The sequence below is a fragment of the Stegodyphus dumicola genome, chromosome 2 (genome assembly GCF_044657685.1).
Source record: "Stegodyphus dumicola isolate Sdum_Otavi_A_Nest chromosome 2, ASM4465768v1".
In the NCBI taxonomy this organism is placed as follows: domain Eukaryota; kingdom Metazoa; phylum Arthropoda; class Arachnida; order Araneae; family Eresidae; genus Stegodyphus; species Stegodyphus dumicola.
In genome coordinates, this window is record NC_140769.1 from 269,933,373 (window position 1) to 269,953,299 (window position 19,927).

The 19,927-nt window shown below is 30.3% G+C and overlaps 2 protein-coding genes across 4 annotated transcripts in view; one reads left to right on the forward strand and one right to left on the reverse strand.

Moving 5' to 3' along the window:
• The window catches only part of mor (SWI/SNF- related protein mor), a 95,486-nt gene extending 89,059 nt beyond the window's left edge, over positions 1–6,427 (reverse strand). For both annotated transcript variants that reach the window (XM_035355394.2, XM_035355395.2), the window contains exons 1-4: positions 6,182–6,427; positions 4,779–4,898; positions 4,195–4,280; positions 3,385–3,632 (exon numbers count right to left, since the gene is read on the reverse strand). In XM_035355394.2, coding sequence (XP_035211285.2) covers positions 3,385–3,632; positions 4,195–4,280; positions 4,779–4,898; positions 6,182–6,295 — 568 coding nt within the window. In that variant the 5' untranslated portion in view covers positions 6,296–6,427. The remainder of the gene's footprint in view (positions 1–3,384; positions 3,633–4,194; positions 4,281–4,778; positions 4,899–6,181) is intronic.
• Positions 6,428–6,618: 191 nt separating this feature from the next.
• Positions 6,619–19,927, forward strand: part of zetaCOP (COPI coat complex subunit zeta) — a 63,816-nt gene continuing 50,507 nt past the window's right edge. Inside the window, exons 1-2 of one of the 2 annotated variants that reach the window (XM_085812135.1) lie at positions 6,619–6,768; positions 15,814–15,882. In XM_085812135.1, the coding sequence (XP_085668261.1) occupies positions 6,751–6,768; positions 15,814–15,882 (87 nt within the window). In that variant the 5' untranslated portion in view covers positions 6,619–6,750. The remainder of the gene's footprint in view (positions 6,769–15,813; positions 15,883–19,927) is intronic. The other variant, XM_085812136.1, reaches the window with a different exon arrangement.

The window sequence follows — 19,927 nt, forward strand, 5'->3', positions numbered from 1 at the left end:
AGTAATAGTAAATGTAAAGAAAATTTTCAAAAGCATAAAAAGTCTGATACTTGTATTTTTTGTGAAAAGTCCCATTTGTCTGAAAGTTGTAAGAATGCATCTTTAATGAGTTTAGAATGTAAGAGAGATATCATTAAGAAAAAGAATGCTTGTTTTGTGTGTCTTAAGAAAAACCATACAGCAAATCAGTGTACAGCTAAACAGAATTTGTAGGTGCAGAAAGAGTTCTGCAAACCATTGACTGGGACTGCCTCTCCTCTAAAGCAGCTGAAAAGAGAATACAATGGATATTTAATCCTCTATCCGTCGCTTGGTGGGGTTGGATAGTGGGAGCATTTAATACAATTTGTAAAACAAATATTGAGAAAAATTTTAGGTTGTGCTTCTTTTGGTTATGAAGAGTTACTCACCATCTTGTGTGATTGTGAAAGAATTGCCAACTCAAGACCACTTACGTATGTGTCTGACGATGTTGAAGATCCCTTGCCTTTAACTCCAGAAAAATTTCTGCATGAAACTTCACAGACGGGTGTACCTGATATTGACAATGTGCACAAAGAAAAATTCAGTAGAAGAGCGAAGTATCTCCAGAGAATGAGAGAATTGTTAAGAGTGAGATTTCGCTGAGTATCTAGGGAAGTTAAGACAGCAGTCTACCAGAAATTACAAAAATAAACCTCTCTCTGTAGGAGAAATTGTCTTGCTGAAGGATCAAAATAAAAACTGTGCATATTGGAATTTAGCACGCATTATTCGGGTGATCCCTGGTCGAGATGGCAACATAAGAGTTGCTCTTGTGAAAAGTAATAATTCCAAATTCTTGAGACCGATACAGAGTCACTAACAGTTGTGATAGAGCTGTAAAATCACAAATAATGTAATTCACGTCTTTGAGTTATTATGATTTATTTTGTTGTGCTATTACTGTTGTATTATTCCTCAGTATTAATTTTGTTTTCAAGTAATATGATTTAAGTATTAAGTAATTTTATTTGTTACATAACCCTCGTTTATATTGATGTAAGTTTTATGTTTTGAATGTGTAGCCATCCACTCAAAAGGTGGGAGAATTGTGGCAACCCTAATGAATTCGTTTGTCATGAGGATCACATGCGCAGAAGCATTACATGAAAAATAAATGTTGGTTTTTTAAAAAGTGTTAGCTCAGATTTCCGAACCTATAAGTCACTTATTAAGCAACAGTGGTTTTGAGGTCCAGATTTTAGATCATTTCGGATATCAATGGATGTCCAGATTTCACACTTTGTATATCATTTATTTTCAGTTCCATATATTACTTGTAATATCCTTTAAAAGCAAACAATTTTAAGAGGCTAAACACACATGGGGAACAGTGAATGGGGCAGTCAATGCTGAGAATCATGATTTAAGTTGCAATGATACACAATTTCTGGAAGATTTACCAAATTAAATTTAAATTTACATGCTGAAATGCTGAGTAGCACATTTTCATATTATACCTGACACAGATTAGGGAAACTTGACTTTTTACAGCATACCATAAAGAGGAAGCTTTTCTAGTTTGCTTTAGAATAGGATACTTAAGATGAGCATTGGACACAAAAGTATCTGCAGAAAAGTGCTTGTGTGTAGAGTAAGTGCTACACTCTATCTAGCATGTTTTAGTAAAATGATTAAATTGTGCTTCATCATTTCCATTTTCATTTAAGATTTCAAATGAGAGAGAACCTCTATATATCTGTAATATAAATATCTTTCAGTTTTAAAAGATATCAAGATTCTTAATTCCCTATGACAATTTTCTTAAAGATTATTTCTAAATTATACTCTTTGTATAGGAGTATTTATTAATATCTTTCAATTACCTAACTCAGGTTTGGCAGTTTTTTTTTCGTGATGTCTAAAATGCTCAGATTTTATTTATGTGACATCTTTCCTACAACAACACATCACCGACGTCAAGTTATAAGGATTTTAACATTTATTTTATTTTAAAACTTTACTGTCCTCTTACTTTCGACTTCCGGCCAGAATAAATGTGGTTAGTTTTAGTATGCAAATTGAGCTTGCAAACTGTTAAGTATTTATCTTGTGGCTTTTAACCAAGATGGGTTGAGAAAGAGACTTTTCGCCACCTTACTTCACACGTGCTTTTCAGTCAGTTGTTGTCTGCCTTTAAGGCCAGAAATTTAGTTCTCTTGATACTGAAGACGTATTGTAATTTTCCAACATTCGGCGTACTACATACGTAAAGATTAAAAGGCCAATCTCTGTGTTGATAGTCTTTGTAAAGCATTTGAGTTTATAGTTTAGTTTGTAGTTCTTATTTTTTTACGTTCGGACCACAAGTACTGGTCTTTGTATCCTGAAGTGCGGGAACACCTGTAAACTGCAAAGAATAAAGGGTATTTAAATCCTTCTTATCTGTGTCATATCTTCTACAATTTCAATGAATATTGTTTAAAGTAAACTCACTGTTCTACACAGGATACCAACATGTTTACCAAATCAATTAGATGAAACAGTAGCCCTGATAAAGTGACTATATATGCATTTATGATTTTAAATGTATTATTACACACGTATTTATTTTTTATATACTATTTCACTTCAGGTTTTTAGCTTTTTAATGCATTTAATTGTATCTATTTAAGAATGCAAAATGTTACCTTGTGTCTTTTTATTTCATTTAAATTTGGCATTCTGCTGAAAAAATGCTTTAGTTTTACTTTTAAGACATTATTTGCAAGTAAATGCTAACTAAATAATCTACGCCAATTAATAAGCCATATATATATTCATACAAATTAATGATCATAAGAGTAGGTTGGCAAACAAAACTGCTGTTTGCACAGTTATCTCAAAGGTATTGTTATGTTCCCCTTCTAAACAGCTCATAAGCATAATTATAGCAGCCCAATAATCAATTTTATTTTTGAAGGAAATACATTTTACACCTTAAAATTTGCAAGTTAAATACTTCTAAATTAACTAAATAAAACTTTACACATTTTAATTACGTAAATTGCTTTACTTCTTTCTTGGGAAATTTAGTTGAGATTCCATATTTCTATTATATTTTTCCCACTCAAGTTAAATAACAAATCAAATTTTAATTGGAAAAATTACTTGCAGCCCCTTTATCGTTTTCCTGAATCTAGGGATCCAGGGTCAAAATTTTAAGAAATATTGATTCATATTATTACATAATAAAAGAAATTAAGTTCTCCAGCGTGTTCATTCTGAATACTTTTTATTTTTTAACTTTTTTGTAATTTAGGGGCAAATGGATAAATTTTAGAAATTATACATATTTCTAAAAATTTTTTTATGTCTATCCTACCATATATTCTAGGCATATGTATATAAGTGCATAGTTAAGAAATAAAAATAAATAAGTACCAGGTCCGTCAGTTGTTGGCAGAGGTGGATGAACTAAATGTGAAGCATCATCAGGATTTTCCGCAATGGTGCCTTGATGCCGCTTGATGATATCTTTCAAACGTGGAACCAGTTGTTTTTCTACCTCAGGCATAATAAAAATGTTTGGAAGTGTTAAGCATTTATTCTGTACTAATGTTTTTTCAATGGTCATAAACATCTCTACATTTCGATCCATTCGAGATGGAGATTGAAAATCAAATCGCCTCCTAAAAATACGTAAACAAATTAAGCTTACTCAGAAATTAAATATACTATTTAAATACCAAATATACGAACTTAAGCCTGATAATTCACTTACAATTAATGCTTATCAAATAATCTAAAAATTGAGATACTTTATTCAAATGTCTAAACTGTAAATCTGATATTCAAGACAAGCAGTTCCTTCTGGAGATGAAAAACTAATATTGATGGGTATTTATGACAAAACTTGTGTTAACTTAGAACTTCAGGATTATAATAATATTACCATAACTATAGATTAATGAACCTAACTTACATGAATATTGTTAAAAAACAGTTTTCTATTATTAAAACAACTAAAAAAACTGTTAAGCACCGATCAACATCTACAACTGACATTTAAGCAATACTGCACAAAAAAAAAAAAAAAAAAAAAAAAAAAAAACCCTCACTTTAGTAGTTGGAGTATAACTTATTCTTCTATTTCAAATGAGATTTAACTAAGCAAAATCTAACATTTTAACAAACAAAACCTAAATTCAAAATGTTATTAAATTACAGAACACAATTTACAAATGCTCTTACCACCCTTGTTCACTTTTAAACTTGTAAACAGATGCCAGAATATGGCACAATGCTCCACTAGGTCGAAAATCAAGGAAACATTTCATCTGAAATTTGAAAAGAAAATTCATTAGTAATATTAAAACAAATACATGTATATTGAAATATATAAAAGAACCAACATTTCTAAAAAGAACTTGGTAGGTTTTTAAAATATTACATAAAATAAGTTTTTTTTATTTATTTATTTAAAAAGTACAATATACAGTCTTTTAAAAAATAAGCTCGCAATAAAAGACTTTCATTTTTAGTTTAAGGAAATAAAATTAATGAATATTAATATTTTTTTAACTTTGCAACAAAGTATTCCAAGTAATTCTTGAAAAATATTATTGGGTCATACAAAATAAAATCCTATATATATTCTCAGAAAAATAAATCAATTCAAGTTACACACAAAGCAACAAAAATTATTCTACTTATTCAAAACTTTGTTGACTAAAAAAAAAAAAAAAAGTTTATCAATTATTTATTTATTATAGTTTGTTTATTAAAGAATAAATACAATACTGGATAATAAAATATTCTATAAGAAACAAACTTACAGGAAGTCTTGTCAGAGGTGGTTTACTGACATTACGCCCAAATGCTTCTTCTTGGAACTGAACAAGTTGATTTACAAGAGCTGCTAGCCCCTTTGCAGTAGGAGGATCTGCTTGAATATACTTAAAAAAAAAAAAAAAAAAAAAAAAATATTAACTTTTATTTTTATATCTTTGAACATTTTCAAAATGAATACATGCTAGAGACTTTTTCATAAATTTTTCTTTAATTAGTTAAGAAATGGATTTTCTTTTAACGAAATTTTGATTAACAAATTTTTTGTTTTGATACTCTCAATAACCTTTAGAAATTCTATTCCGTACAAACTATTGAAATTTTCAAATTTAATCTTGATAGGTATGCTCACTATCTGACTTCACAGAAACATTTCATTTTGCATCAAAGTACTGAAACATGTTAAAAACTCATTCACTTCCTACGCTTGCAAAATGTATATGTGGAGAAAATGTCAATGCTATTTTTTATAAAATATTTGTAGAAGACTAAAACATTTTTATAAAAAATGTTGAATTGGCTAGAAATATGAACTGACTTTATTTTCCTTTAACAACATTCAATTTCAACAGCAGTGGATTTATAATCTAATGAATGAAATATGAATGATATTTCCTTATTGTTATGGCTCCAGTTTTTTTTTTTTTTTTTTTTTCCCCCAAGTTGACAGCATGATTACATTTCAAAATCCTGTTTACTTTTCATACACACTTTTTGGATTATATGTTCCTGCAACTGCTTTTAATGTAGCATCAGGAGCATTTTCTCACCATGAGAAGTTCTGCTATATGGGCTCAGCAAGATGTCATGATGCCTCATTGAACACGTCGACTCCGACTCCAGTTTTTGTTGAACAGTTTGAATTTGAAATGAAATTAAAGTGAATTGAAAAAAAAAAGTTAATGACAAACTGAGTTAATATTTTTATTTATGGGCTATATACATTAATAAATAGTTATTTTCTATTTTATTGGCATATTAGTAAATAAATATAAGAGAGCGGGATTGACGTGATATTTGCCATTATTGATTAAACTGATTCATTTAGTTACTAATCTCATTGGTGAATTGAGTTAAGCAGCGGGAACTCCCAAAATTGATGCCATTCTTAGGAAGCCAGCAGAAAAAGGAGCAACGCAATGGAGAAGTACATATTTGATGATACAGTGGTTGTTAGGATTAAGAACTTTTTCAAAAGATTAAATAACCCTACTATTTCACTAAAGGCATATTTAGAAAACTACAACTAAATATACTAATAAGGTCTCATCTGACAAGCATTGTTTTTTAACTGTTCTAATACTGAGTCCTCCGCTCATACACTTTTATGAAGGTTTGGAAACATAACTTTAGAAACCAATCTATAACGACAGAGAGAGGAAAAAAATACCTTTTTGCAATTTTTCTGGAGCCATTGTCGAACGGTGTCAAACTGTGTAATTGTTTCAGGTGATTCATAAAACTTCACATTCGGACCACCATCCTTTTTGCGGTAGCAAGTCATTATTGAATATTCAACTTGTACAAAAGAAAAATAATTACATAGATTCAAAAATTTTTAAGAAAACTATAGTTGCCTCATCATTTACACACATCTCAGTACCGCTATTTTTCACTTTTGCTCTTCACTTCTTCTCTCTGGGGCCGTATATCATTTCTGTTTAAAATATATTTCCTCGGAAAAAATGCCTTTCGACTATAAAACTGACTATACTTTTTCAACATTGTAAAAAATTTCCAATAATTATTTTGCATTTAGGGAGCTAAAACTTCACGGTTATACCTCCTTTATTGATGTAACAGATAAAAGGAATTTTACATATCTAATAATCAAAATGAGAAAGCTTTCCGTAAACAACTCAACTAGTACTTCTATGCTGACACGACTTGATTGTTTACGTGCGGAAAACTTATTTGTAGCTGAAATAGAAAGTGTCTGTCATTAAATTTTCTATTGAAATGGAATCTGGATTAATGGTATGAAATGTAGAACTTTTTAAATATTCCAATTTTTAGGTCAGTTAAAACGAATTTAAATTTTAATGTTGGCAGTTTAAGAGCAAACAAAATAATTTTGTTTTTTCATTGCAGCTGTAGTTGATTTCTTATGTCTGAATAATTTAATGAGTAAATTAAAATCAGAAAATACGCTTTAACTAATTATATATATATATATATTATCGAAAAGTATGCATGTATACTGTAGTTATTGCAAATAATAAAATCCCCGAACATTCTCAGAGAACTAAACTAGCCGGTATGTCCTGATAGCAAGAACTGTAAATTAAATGCTAATGTACTTCTTTGGCGTTGATGATATGCTAAAAGTATGTGTTTTTCGTATGTATGTTAAATGTGGTAAATACTGTACTTAAAATCTATAGTCTGCGCTTTTTGTCAATTCCATTTCTCTTTAAGTATTTTGATTTGAACCAAGAACAGTTAATTCATGTTAAAATAACACGCTGAATAATGATTACTGGAGAAGTCAAACACCAATAATGAAAGTAATAGTATTTGTAAATTTTGCAGGGCTAGTTTCGATAGTGTAACTATAGAACCATCAAAACTAGTCCTTCAGAATTTACAAATATTACGCTGATTCTTGTTGTTTGACTTCAATAATCAAGAACATTAAGTTGCTTCAATATAAGTAATTAACAATTATGTAATCATTTGAAAAATTGTAAATATTACCTATATCTAATTTTCATTTGCTCTAGAGCTACAAATTATCTCAAGCACTGATTTCATGGTCATTTGTGCATTTACTAGTCGCTGAATAATTGCAGTATTTCGTATATGTAGATATGGTATGTAGTAATTTCAGATTTGGAAGAAAAGTTTTTGTCAGTTTTCAGTTTTTTCTCAAAATTATTTTAAAAAAAATACTATAAATTATTGGTATTAGAGATTTTTTATGCTTAAAATTCTTACTTAGAACATTAAAAATTTTATTAAAATCAAGAATTTTCGTATTTAAAAAAAAAAGATAATGTTATTTGATGTAATTTAAAGCATTTCTCTTCCTTTACAGTTTATCGGGTGAAATGTCCTTTAACCCATATCCTTATCAACAAAATTATTGTTTGGCAATAAGACCTATTTTTCTTGCCAACCTTTTTCAGATGGCAACCCTAAAATATGTTTTCTGACTTGTGAGCTCCTATTTCGTCACCTTTTTTTTTTTTTTTTTTTTTTTTTTGCAGCAGCAGCAGCAGACATATTTTGTCATAGTTTTTGGCCAAACACAAGGTTTTCTTTAAGCTTTTTTCAAATTTAAAATTAGTTAATTTAAATCACTTTAGCTTTGTTATTTTAAAATAATGTATTTGAATGAGTTTGGTTTTTATAAAAATTTTAATGTTCATTTTCCTAAGTTTAAACCAGATCTGTGGATGAAGGTATGAATTTGAGTGTGGAGAGCGAATGCATTTCTCAGTTTTTTACTATTTTGGAACTGAAAAGTAAACATGCAGTTCTGGATTGGTGCATAAGTGAAGAATTAATTGCACCAATGTGAAATGTGGTGGGAGCATGTGATTGTTAGAAAGGAAAGATACGACTGCTGGATATGAATTAGAAATGTAGGAAGAAAAGAGGTATTCCTCATCCTGTTTACTGGAGCATAAAAAGAGATTTTGTGGTTTTTCCTCAGCCATTTGAGTTTGTGTCAGATTCTACAAGTAATCAAGATATTGGTTTGAAAGATGTTTGAATGATTTTGTTATAAGTGAAGCAAAGATCTATGGTCATGCAGTTGGGGATTAGTTTATGTTTTTTCCAAAATGTTTGCATGATTAGTGTGTTAGAGAATAGCTGGAAACTTGGAGTGAGTGTAAAAGTGAATAGATCAAAATTTGGTAAAGTATGGAAGAGATTAACTTGTTAAAAGTCAGTGGTTGTTTGTAGGTGTTGAAAGAGGAATGAATAACTGTTTTGCTAAAGTGGTTGAATGATGGACCAAAGAAAAACTTTTGGTTTTGATTCATGAGGAGGGGTTAACCAGAGTCTATGATAGTATCAGACTGTTGGAAAGCATACGATTTCCTATCTGATGAAGAATTTTTGCATCTACACGTTAACCATAGTCTGCACTTAAGGATCCTCATATGGGTGTGCATGCCAACTCCATAGAATCAATTTGGTCAGCATTCAAGCATTTCCTTAGATCTTTTATTTTGTGCTCTGCCAATTTTGTTCTCATGCCTTTTATTTTGTGCTGTGCTAATTTATTTTTTCATATTCCTTTAGTGTTATATTGGAATGTACATTGATGGCAACCAAATACAAATTACAGCCTTGGCGCTATTCTAAGAATTGCACAGTAGGTAGGGTTTAAAGCACTAAAGCTTGCATAATTATGCATTTGTTCCTAATAAAGGAAATAAGCAGTGCTTTAATATATGCATGTATAATGTTAAAAAATTTGAAATTTCAGTTTTTGAATATTCTGTTATGTAAATAGGTAAATAGATAATGTAAGAAAATTGGGAATTTTTCCCTTTTCAATACAGTATTATGTACATAGCTCTAAATTTTACATAATGTAAAAAGTAACTTTATATTTTACTACAGTCAAAAGTCTTTAATCCGGACTCGTTGGGACTTCGGCGATTCCGGAGTATTGGTTTTTCTGAATTATAGATTATCAGTTTAAATCAGGTAAGATGGCATGCAGAAATTATAAAATTAAAAATATGAAACCGTAATTTATGAAATAAAGAGCAATTATGATCAAATTCACAAAAAATCAAAATTCACAAATACAAAAAAAAAGTATTATATTTATTTGTTTACTTTATTAAACATTTCTTTCAACACCCGCATTCGTAAAGCATACATTACGCATAGTCAAAATTAGAAAATTGCAACCAGAAAACTATTTGATGTGTATTCGTCATATTTATAATGACGAGGAATTTGATTTAAATCATATCAAAGACAGAGTACATTGAGATGAAATACTACATTTAGTAAGGAATTATAAGCCGAATAAAATAAAAACATCTGCCCTGAAGATGAGGATAGTGCTGACAGATCAACTTCTAGTTCATTGCGCGCCACGATGTCCCCCCCCCCCGCAGAGCAGCGTGAAATTGATAAACAGGTTTTGGAATGATTAGAGAATCAAAGGATATGCCTTTATAAATTTTTTGCAGCAATTCCACTTTTTGTTTGATGGACATCGAAACATTCTTTTGCTTTGTAGATCCGGTTGATCTTTACAATATGGTAACTGGTAGTTTGGCGACATTTTGGAGGCGATAAAGGTTACTACCTGGCACTTTGGTAATAATGTGAGCAGTACTCAGTTCCGATTACACATTATTTTGTGTGAGGGAAATGAGAGATCATGGGATATGTCATGTGATATTAATGGGCGAATTACGGTTCTTAAATAAGCCGAATAAAATAAAAACATCTGCGCTGAAGATAAGGATAGTGCTGACAGATCAACTTCCAGTTCATTGCAAGCCCCCCCCCCCCCCCCGGCAGAGGAGCGTGAAATTGATTAACATATTTCGGAATGGTTAGAAAATCAAACGGTATGCCTTTATCCGTTTTTTGCAGCAATTCCACTTTTTGTTTGATGGACATCGAAACATGCTTACACTTTCTAGATCCTTTGGTAGCTCCAGAATCGGAAATTCTTTTTGACATAATCGAAAGTTCAAGCTTACTTTTATAAAATTGCTCTAACAGTTTGCAAAAAATAATAAGCCAAATTCAATTAGAAGATTAAGGAACAACACAATCTGCAAAATTAACTGAATTAGATAATTTTAGCTTAGCTTATACCGTTCGTTATACAGTGGTGGCCAAAATTGTGTACACTTTTGGAAATTTTTATGTTTTTGAACTTTGTATGCTTATAAAAAATGTTACGTTTCGCAAAATGCAAACTTGTATATATCATTATAAAGATAATTTATTACTGAATTCAATACAAAACACAAAATTTAATAATTTGCAATACAAAAAAGTTATATGTACTTTAATATAAATAAAAAACACAGTTATGAAATGGTTTGTAATGTCTAGCCTTCCTGGCCAATCACTGTTCTTGTTCTGAGAACCAATAAAATGTTAGTAACTACCAGTAGAAGCTGACATCATGTTTTACACTTGAAACAGTTCATTATTTTGTTCTGTAGAAGGAGGACCTGTTTCTTATACACTGCAATTACAAGTAGGAATTTTTGTAAACATTTATAATATTTAGTCAAGAAGCAATGACATCAAATAAAAGAGTAGATTGGACACCTAGAAAGAGATGAACTATTATTGTGTTACGAGAAGGTGGTATTTCCTATGCTGAAATTGCAAGACAGGTGGGTGGTTCAGTGACTACATCTGGAGTCGGACAGTTTTGTTTAATATATCAGGAGACAAATTCAATAAAAAACAAAGAAGGAAAAGGCCGAAAAAGGTGCACCACATCTATTGATGACAGAAGAATAAAAAGACTATGTCTCCAAGATAGAAAAATGTCATCAGCGGCCATCAGAAGTGATCTGAATGATGCTGGTGTTTCTGTCAGTTCAAGAACAATTAGAAGAAGATTAACAGATGTTGGACTGAGAGGTAGAATTCCACAAAAAAAGCCTTATCTTAATTTTCAGCAACGAAAAAAAGACTACAGTGGGCAAAGAAACACGTTAATTGCACAGATGATCAGTGGTCACAAGTTATATGGAGTGATGAAACTAAGATATCGTTATTCGGTAGTGATGGGCGAAAATATGTAAGACGTAGAATAGGAGAAGAGCTACATCCTGACTGCATTCAAGCAGCTGTGAAGAACACAGTTAGTGTTATGATTTGGTCATGCATGTCAGCAGATGGTATGGGTCGCCTTCATGTCATCGATGGTACACTGAATGCCAGAAAGTACATTGACACTATTCTAGAACCAAAACTTCTACCTTCCATCAGAGATCTCTTTCCCAACAATGTTTTGTTTATTTTTCAGCAGGATTCTGCTATTGGGTACTATTCTGTTTTGAGGACCGTAAAAAATTGCAGCGAAAATGTATGCGCAAAAGCGCCAAATCTAGCAAACGTGTCCATTTAACAGTGTGCCAAATCTAGCGTACGCGCTGATTTCAGATTGTGTAAGTTTATATAGTTCTATAATTCTTATGACACCATTGAAATACTAGTTTAATTTTCAAACCCCTTTTTGATTTTAAATCCTTTTTTAATATCCTATAGATTGAACAATTTGGGAATTTCCCATGACGAAAAGTCGGCAATAGAATTTGGGGTAAAGTGCAGAATCACCCACTGTTTGACGCATTTTTAAGAATTGCACATACTCGGTATCCATGTGCGCATCGACCTATTTTCACTTTAAAAAAGAATCCCAGAATTGCACAAAAATGGCACTGTGCACACCCTTGACTTTATTTATGTACACATCGACCTATTTTCACTTAAAAAGTAAAAGAAAATTGACAAAATTCAATTGCTTTTACCCTTGTAAAAAGCAGCAAACAAATAAATGAGCGATTCTGCACTTTACCGAGAATATTTTCAAAGTAAAGGCATCATTCATTATAGAAAATTACCTTTGAACAACCAACGAGATGAAATTATGCTTTAAGGATAAGTCAGTAGAGAAATAGCGATGCAGGCACCCATTCAGTTATGTTTAGCAATTTTTATATAAATTATAATAATGATCTGAAATAGTTATTTACTCTTATGCTTCCATTCAGTAATGTTTAGCCTTTTTCATATAAATTATAATAATAAAACAGTATTATATGAAATTAACCTTTCATCTAAATTAAAACATTAATCTTAGATAGTTATTTACTATTATAGTACTTCTTTTCTTGCCGCAATTATTTTTGGCAGCATTGCCATCAACAATAGTTTGGCGATTTTTTACGGCCCTCGAAACCGAATAGTACCTTAAATTGTTGTCATGGCCAGGAAACAGTCTTGACCTCAATCCTATCGAAAATTTGTGGCACTGTTTGAAAACTTTTGTCCGAATGAGGCGCCCATCAAATAAAAGGGAACTAATTGTTTCCTGGCATCATGTAACAATAAAAGAAGAGCTTAAAACTTTTGTCAGCTCAATGAAACGTCGATGTGAAGCTGTAATCAAAAATAAAGGGTACCCTACTAAGTACTGATAACTCACTGCAGTCATCACTATCTAATGTATATTGATAACTATTAGCTTTTAACTTTTTTGTATTGCAAATAATTGAATTTTGTGTTTTGCATTGAATTCAGTAATAAATTCTCTTTAAAATGATATATACAAGTTTGCATTTTGTGAAACGTAACGTTTTCTATAAGCATACAAAGTTCAAAAACAAAAATTTCCAAAAGTGTCCACAATTTTAGCTACCACTGTACATTAAACGTGTATGCGTAAACGTATTATGCGCATGCATAGATGCATATGTGCATGCATTAACACATTATGCGCTGGCGCATGCGCAGAAAGTTTGTAGCTTTGAGGTCCGGAGTATAGATCATTCCAGATTATGGATGTCCGGATTAAAGACTTTTGACTGTACCAAAAATTCTAGCCATTGGTAAATAAATACATTCTTTAAATAAAATTATAGTCATGGTATTAGCTAATATGTTGAGTTACGTTTACTTTCTTGGACTCTATGTGATTTTATATGTGTGTTTGATAAAAATAGCCATTTCTAATGAAAGGTTAGAGTAGGCTAGTTTTCTTCATGAGATTATTATTAGCTCTTTTTTAAATTGCTCCTAAAAAAAAAAGAAAGAAAATTATTTATCACTCCATTGGATATAATTGGTGGTATTTCTCATTTTTCTTTGCCTTGAAAATAAAATATACCTATATCCAAATAATATATTCATTAATTTGATGCATGTATGAAATAATGTTTTAAGATGTTCAAGATAATGTTCAGATATTAGTGATAACTTATATTTCATGATCAATTATTACTCTGTAATGGGATTTTTCTGAGAAGTAATGTCCTATAATTCTGGTTACAATATAACAATCTAATAGTATTTTTACAGGAATGGTCTCATACTGGTGGCCCATGAAGCACTTTTATGTGGCCCACTAATACATTTCAATTATGTATTTGTTTTAAAGCAATGCTTATAGATTTCGATATAGCATAACTCATTGGGCAGTGGATTGCAATACAGTGTTTATTAAGAAAGTATAAAAACATCAGCAAACATTTCAGCAGTCATTACATTCCACTAGAGTTTGAATCTAGTGCTGGCATACAGACAGAAGTACATTTATAATGTATATAGTATAACAATGCTGTGACAGAAACTACAAAAGAAGCTAAGGGGGGAAAGAAGGATATTAATCATTGCATCTCGGGAAATGATAGAGTAAAATGTAAATATTAACATTATTAGAAATATATGAATTGTGTTTATTGCACAATGGCTATTGAATGAAAATGAAATAGAATGGATAGCTTTAACCTTCTCAGCATTACGGCCGGAAAATTCCGCATAGAAGGCTGCCTTCTATATTTATTAAACATGAACATTTCTGCTAATTTTTAGTATATCTGATTTAGGTTTGGATGTATTGGAAGAAAAGGAATCAAGGTACAAAATGAGAAGGCCATTTTTTAATTAAAATCAAGGAAATACTACTTATTCATGACATTTTGAGGAACTTTGAAATTTCAGGGCTAAACCCCTAATGCTCGGAGGGTTTAAATGTCAATTGAATGAAAAAAATTATAGACTTTGCAAGGTGTTTGCATACCATGACACATGACTGAAGGGGTGGGTGGGATATCGGTGCATTCAATAAATTTATTCACTGCTTAAAAATTAATAAAACTTTTTTTATATTCCAGTGTGTCTTCCCCCCCCCCTTCCCTCGAGTCAGTCACTAGTTGGTTGAAAATTAATAGAAAAGTTACCGTATTTTCCGGCATATAACGTGCACTGGTATATAATGTGCATTTATAATTTCATGCTAATTTTTTAAAATTTTTAGGTGTATTTGCCATATAATGTACACCCAAAGAAGCCTTAAAATACATGTGTAATATAGAGGCCACTTATTTAAAGATTTGTCCTGTCGTTTCAAACATTAGTATACCGAGTTGATAAACGATAAGAGGAACAATATGTATTTGGGTTAAATGCATGAGGGAATAAATATTCCTGCAAAGAGGGTATATTGTATTCAATGCAGTTATCCAAAAGAATGCTATCGTAGGATTAGTAAGAGTGCACTTCCGACCTGAATCAATTCGCGGAATTACGAGTCATTTGCAGCAGTGATTTTGAAGTTAAAATCGAAGACGTCAGTAAACTGCATTTGCTTTAGTTGAAATACAGGTGATCAAGTGTTCCTTTTAATACAGTCAAAACTCTTTAATCCGGACTCCTCGGGACTTCGGCAATTCCGGATTATCGGTTTTTTTCCAGATTATAGATCATCAGTTTAAATCTGGTAAGATGGCATGCAGAAATTATAAAATTAAAAATATGAAACCATACATAATTTATGAAATAAGCAATTATGATCTAAAGGGTATCAAAATTTACAAAAAAAAAAAAAAGCTTAATATCTATTTGTTTACTTTATTAAACATTTCTTTCAATGTAAGTTGTTTAAGTTGCTTCGTTTTTGTGCTAATATTTTCTTTTTAATTCTATAAACAGACATAATTTTTTGCTCAGTTACAAAGTTCCACTGTTCAAGTCCTGTAATTGCTGTGTCGAGAATACCAACTAACTTGTCAATCGAAATTTTTTCGTTTTCAATAACCTCTCTGTCACTTACCAGAAATAAATACACATTAAACTGTTCAATAAAACTATGAATTATTTTCTTTATCATACAGCCTAATTATGCTTTCAAAATTGCATTTGTGGTTCTATATTTTTTATTATTTTGAAGAAATCTTTTAAATGCATAAAGTTTATTCATTTAAAATTATCTTGGAATCTATGCTATATATTAACATTCAGTAGCATAAATGTGTTCTTCAATATTCTGATTTTTATTATTATTATTATTAGGAACCAACATTGTATTCAGTAGAAGCAATAGCCATTTTAGATAATGATGGAAATAGAATACTGGCTAAAGTAAGTAAATAATTATACTAAGTTTAATACTTAATCTTCTGATTTGCAGAGTTTTGTTAAGTCAGCCCATATTTCTCAAAACTGTTACGAGAAAGATGTATTTTCTTGATTTTTAATGCCAAAATATCCCTGGTAATTTATACCTGAATTTATGCATGTGTTTAATACATTGCCTTTATTTCTTCGACATATTTCCAGATGCACATATGGCATTATGGCTTTCTTAAAGGCATCATAAATGTATTTTGGGCTGCATGTAGATGGCCTTGCAAGTCTGAGGATTGAAATACATTCTATAGCAAAAAATTCATTGCCTAAAGAAAAGCTGTAAACTGTGAAGAAAAGTTGAAAAATTGGTAGCATCTTTTATTGCAGCAAAGAGTTGTCTAGAACTATTATAGATTACTATGACAGGGAGCTGCTTTATGTGCATTAAAAATGTGTTCAATATAAATGCACAAAAACATGTAATGCTATTCTAAAGGAAAACCTGCCAAGTTTGGTGCAATTGCACACCCAGAAATGGCACATTTTGCAAAAGCTGAAGCTACTGGTCAACTATGCCCCAAAAGTTTTCAGTGAGGAAGAGGTTGAGCAGTTGGTATAAAAATGGGAGTGTTACCGTGTGGCAAGGAAAGTTCATTGCATAATGTACTATATTGCATTATCATGCTGAAAAATAGCCTCCCCCAAAGGATCAAAAACAGGTACATATTACAACAGGCAGGATAGGATAAGAAGTAAGTGAAAACCAGAATTTCACCATTACGTGTATAGTCTAACAGTACAGCTGTGCCTCAATTTTATTGGACAGCACCCCAGGGAACAGGTCTTGAGGGTCTACCACCCCTTTCCTTAATCACCAAACCACTCGAGATTATCAGTTCATCTTTCAGTATTTTAAGTGCCAGCATGCTGCACTTTCACAAAAATTGAATTTATTAGTATTGCCAAAATTCTATATAAGCATATTTTAGCTTTCAGAAGAACTGCTAATTTATTTATTTGTGAATATTTTGATAATTATCTCATTTTTAACTCATAATTTAAAATTTTAATTTCAGTTTTTTTTTTTTTTTTTTTTTTTTTTTTTTTGTAAAATTATAATTATTTAGGTGAAAGTAATCATTTTTTGTTGCAGGAAAAAATGTTATTAACAATTAATTAAACAAACAATGTTAAGATGTTTTATAAATATTTCAGTATTGCAATTTTGAATGAAATAACATAAATGGTTTTCATGTTTCTGGGTTATGCCATCTCCATTCTTACATATGTATGCAAATATATAAAAATGAGAATATTATGCTTAAATATTATTTCAACGATACGGACCATAAAAAAGTTTCATAACAATTTTTGTGTTTCATACCATATTGCAAAATTAGTATAATATATGACTGCAGTCTTATGGCAAATAATGTTAAGCTTTAAAAATGAACTTAATAACTTGTGATAATAAGCTCTGTTTTCTAATACTAAGTGCAAACCTTCGAAGTTTTTCCCATTATATTCATGAAACACTAACTTTGAATGTTTCAGAGCAAGTGAATAAGAAAACATTCTCGATCTAAAATAGAATCCAGCTTTTGAGGCACTTAAAATGATTTTTTTAAATCAGAGATTGTTTCCCATGCTATAAACTCTCTCTAAAAGGTAAAGTGGAGGGCCCCCCCCCCCAAAAAAAAAACTCAGATTCATAAAGGTTTCATGTTACATTCTATTGCTTTTAAAACTAATTTTTTAAGGTACATCTTCTACAGGGAGCAAAATAAATTAATAACCTCTTGGAGGGCCACGTATGACTGAATGCTGGTAGTTTGGCCCAGTTTAACAGGGCTTGACTGCATGGGTATTTTCAACATATGTAACATGCATACAAGGAGGTTTTCTTTAATCTTCCAAGAAACCACATTTCTTGTTAAGTAGATATCCCTCATGTGATTTATTGCATTCAATTAAACACGCAGACTATTTTTTAAAAAAAAAAAAGAATTTGAATAAAGGGCTGTTTCAGACAGAAACATTATACAGTACAAAGTCCGAGATCCAGACTCGTTGGGACTTTGGCGATACCGGATTTGGTAACTTTAAATCTAGTAAGAAGGCATGTAGAAATTATAAAATTAAAAATATGGAATCATAATTTATGAAATAATGAAGCATTTATGATCTAAAGGGTATAAAAGTTACAAAAAAAAAGCTTAATATTTATTTCTTTACTTTATTAAACATGTCTTTCAATGTAAATTGTTTAATTTGCTTCACTTTATGTGCTTACTCTTTAATTCTGTAGACAGACATAATTTCTTATTCAGTTACAAAGTCCTATAGGTGCTGTGTTGAGAGTTCCGACTAGCTTGTCAATCGAAATTTTTACTTCCTTGTACGAAGTGAAAAGGAAGTATTGTAATCGCGAAAAGTTTTAGGTAGCATATTTCAACGAAAATATCCATTTTGACCGCTATCAAATGCAATTTAACGATGTTTTTGCATGATATCTGTACGTAAGGACAGAATAAAAGACTCTTTTCCTCCAAAAAAAAAACTGCTTTAAAATGAATTCAGAAGAGAATTTTTCGTGGCGTCTGTACGTGCTTACGTACGTATCTCGCATAACTCAAAAACGAATAGCTTCAGAACATTGAAATTTTGTATATAAGACTACTATGACATGTAGATGTGCACCTCGTATTTTGGTTTCAATCAGCCATGCCAAACACATTTCTAGAAAAGTAATAGAAAACACGTTTCATAGCCAAATTATCAGAATAAAAAATATATGTACTGAAATAGACGATTTAAAGGAAGAAATAATAAAGCTAATTAATGTTCAAGTTGATAACCAAGTACCACCAAAATTTATTAATTTATATATTAAAAAGGCAGGACTTTATAATTTTTTGGCTGTTTTGGATATGATAACATTACCTTAAACCTTAGCTGGAGGGTAATGAAGGATATAAAAGAGTAGAGAAATTATCTTGTAAATTTTTATTGTAAATATTTTGTAAATATGTATATTTAATTAATACTGGATTCTTTCCTTTTACTAATAAAGGGCCAACTCTTTTCAAAAGTCTCAATTATAGCCCGAATTGAGTGAAGATTTTAATCTTCTTTTAATTTTCCATACTTTAGCCAGTATTTAGTTAAGTTTTGATATACCAATTGAAATCAAGTTCATTAAACTTTTAATATTTTCTTTCATTAAATATAACTTTTAATTAACTTCCAAAGGAAATTTTTGAGAAATTTCTGGGATTTTTTTTTTTTTTTTTTTTTTTTTAAGGGACTTCATTTTAAAAATTTTGGGAAATTTTACTTTAAAACTTTAATTTTAACACATTTCAGTTTTTCTTAATTACTTTAATTATTTGCAATTTTCACAAAAAAATTTTCACTTAATGTTTTTTTACAATTTTTCAACAGAACACACATTTCACATTTCAAACAGTTTAAATTTTTTATTCACAATACCACTTAACTTTATTTTTCTTCAAGCAACTTACATTCATTGATTGGCTCAGTTACTTAACTCCCTAAATAATTGATAATTACTACCTTTAGGATTTTTAATTTTTAATATTAATGTTTAAAAAAATTTTTTTACTATAATAAAGATAGCAGCTTAAAACTCAACTTTACCTACATAAGCGCCATCTATATAATTTGAAGAACACACTTCTCTTTAACAACACTTTTGCAGACCCCAACACTCATATAGTAGGTAAGTTAGAATTAAAACTTACTATTTACTTGCTTTAAGTATTTTTTAAATTTTTTTATGTAGTATTTAAGTATTTTCTAAATATGAAATTATATTTTTAAATATATATTTGTTTTTTAAAAAAATTGTGAATTAGTTCTTTTTGTTTCTTATTGGTTTATATGGATTATGTCTAGTTCTTTTTTAGTTTCTTTTTATTGATATGCATATTCATGTCAGGGAGGTTTCTGTAGACAAGGGTTTCTAAAATACATTGGTTTCTTATTATTTTTTTAGGAAATTAATTTTTTTAAAAATTTTTTGAAAAAAGTTTAA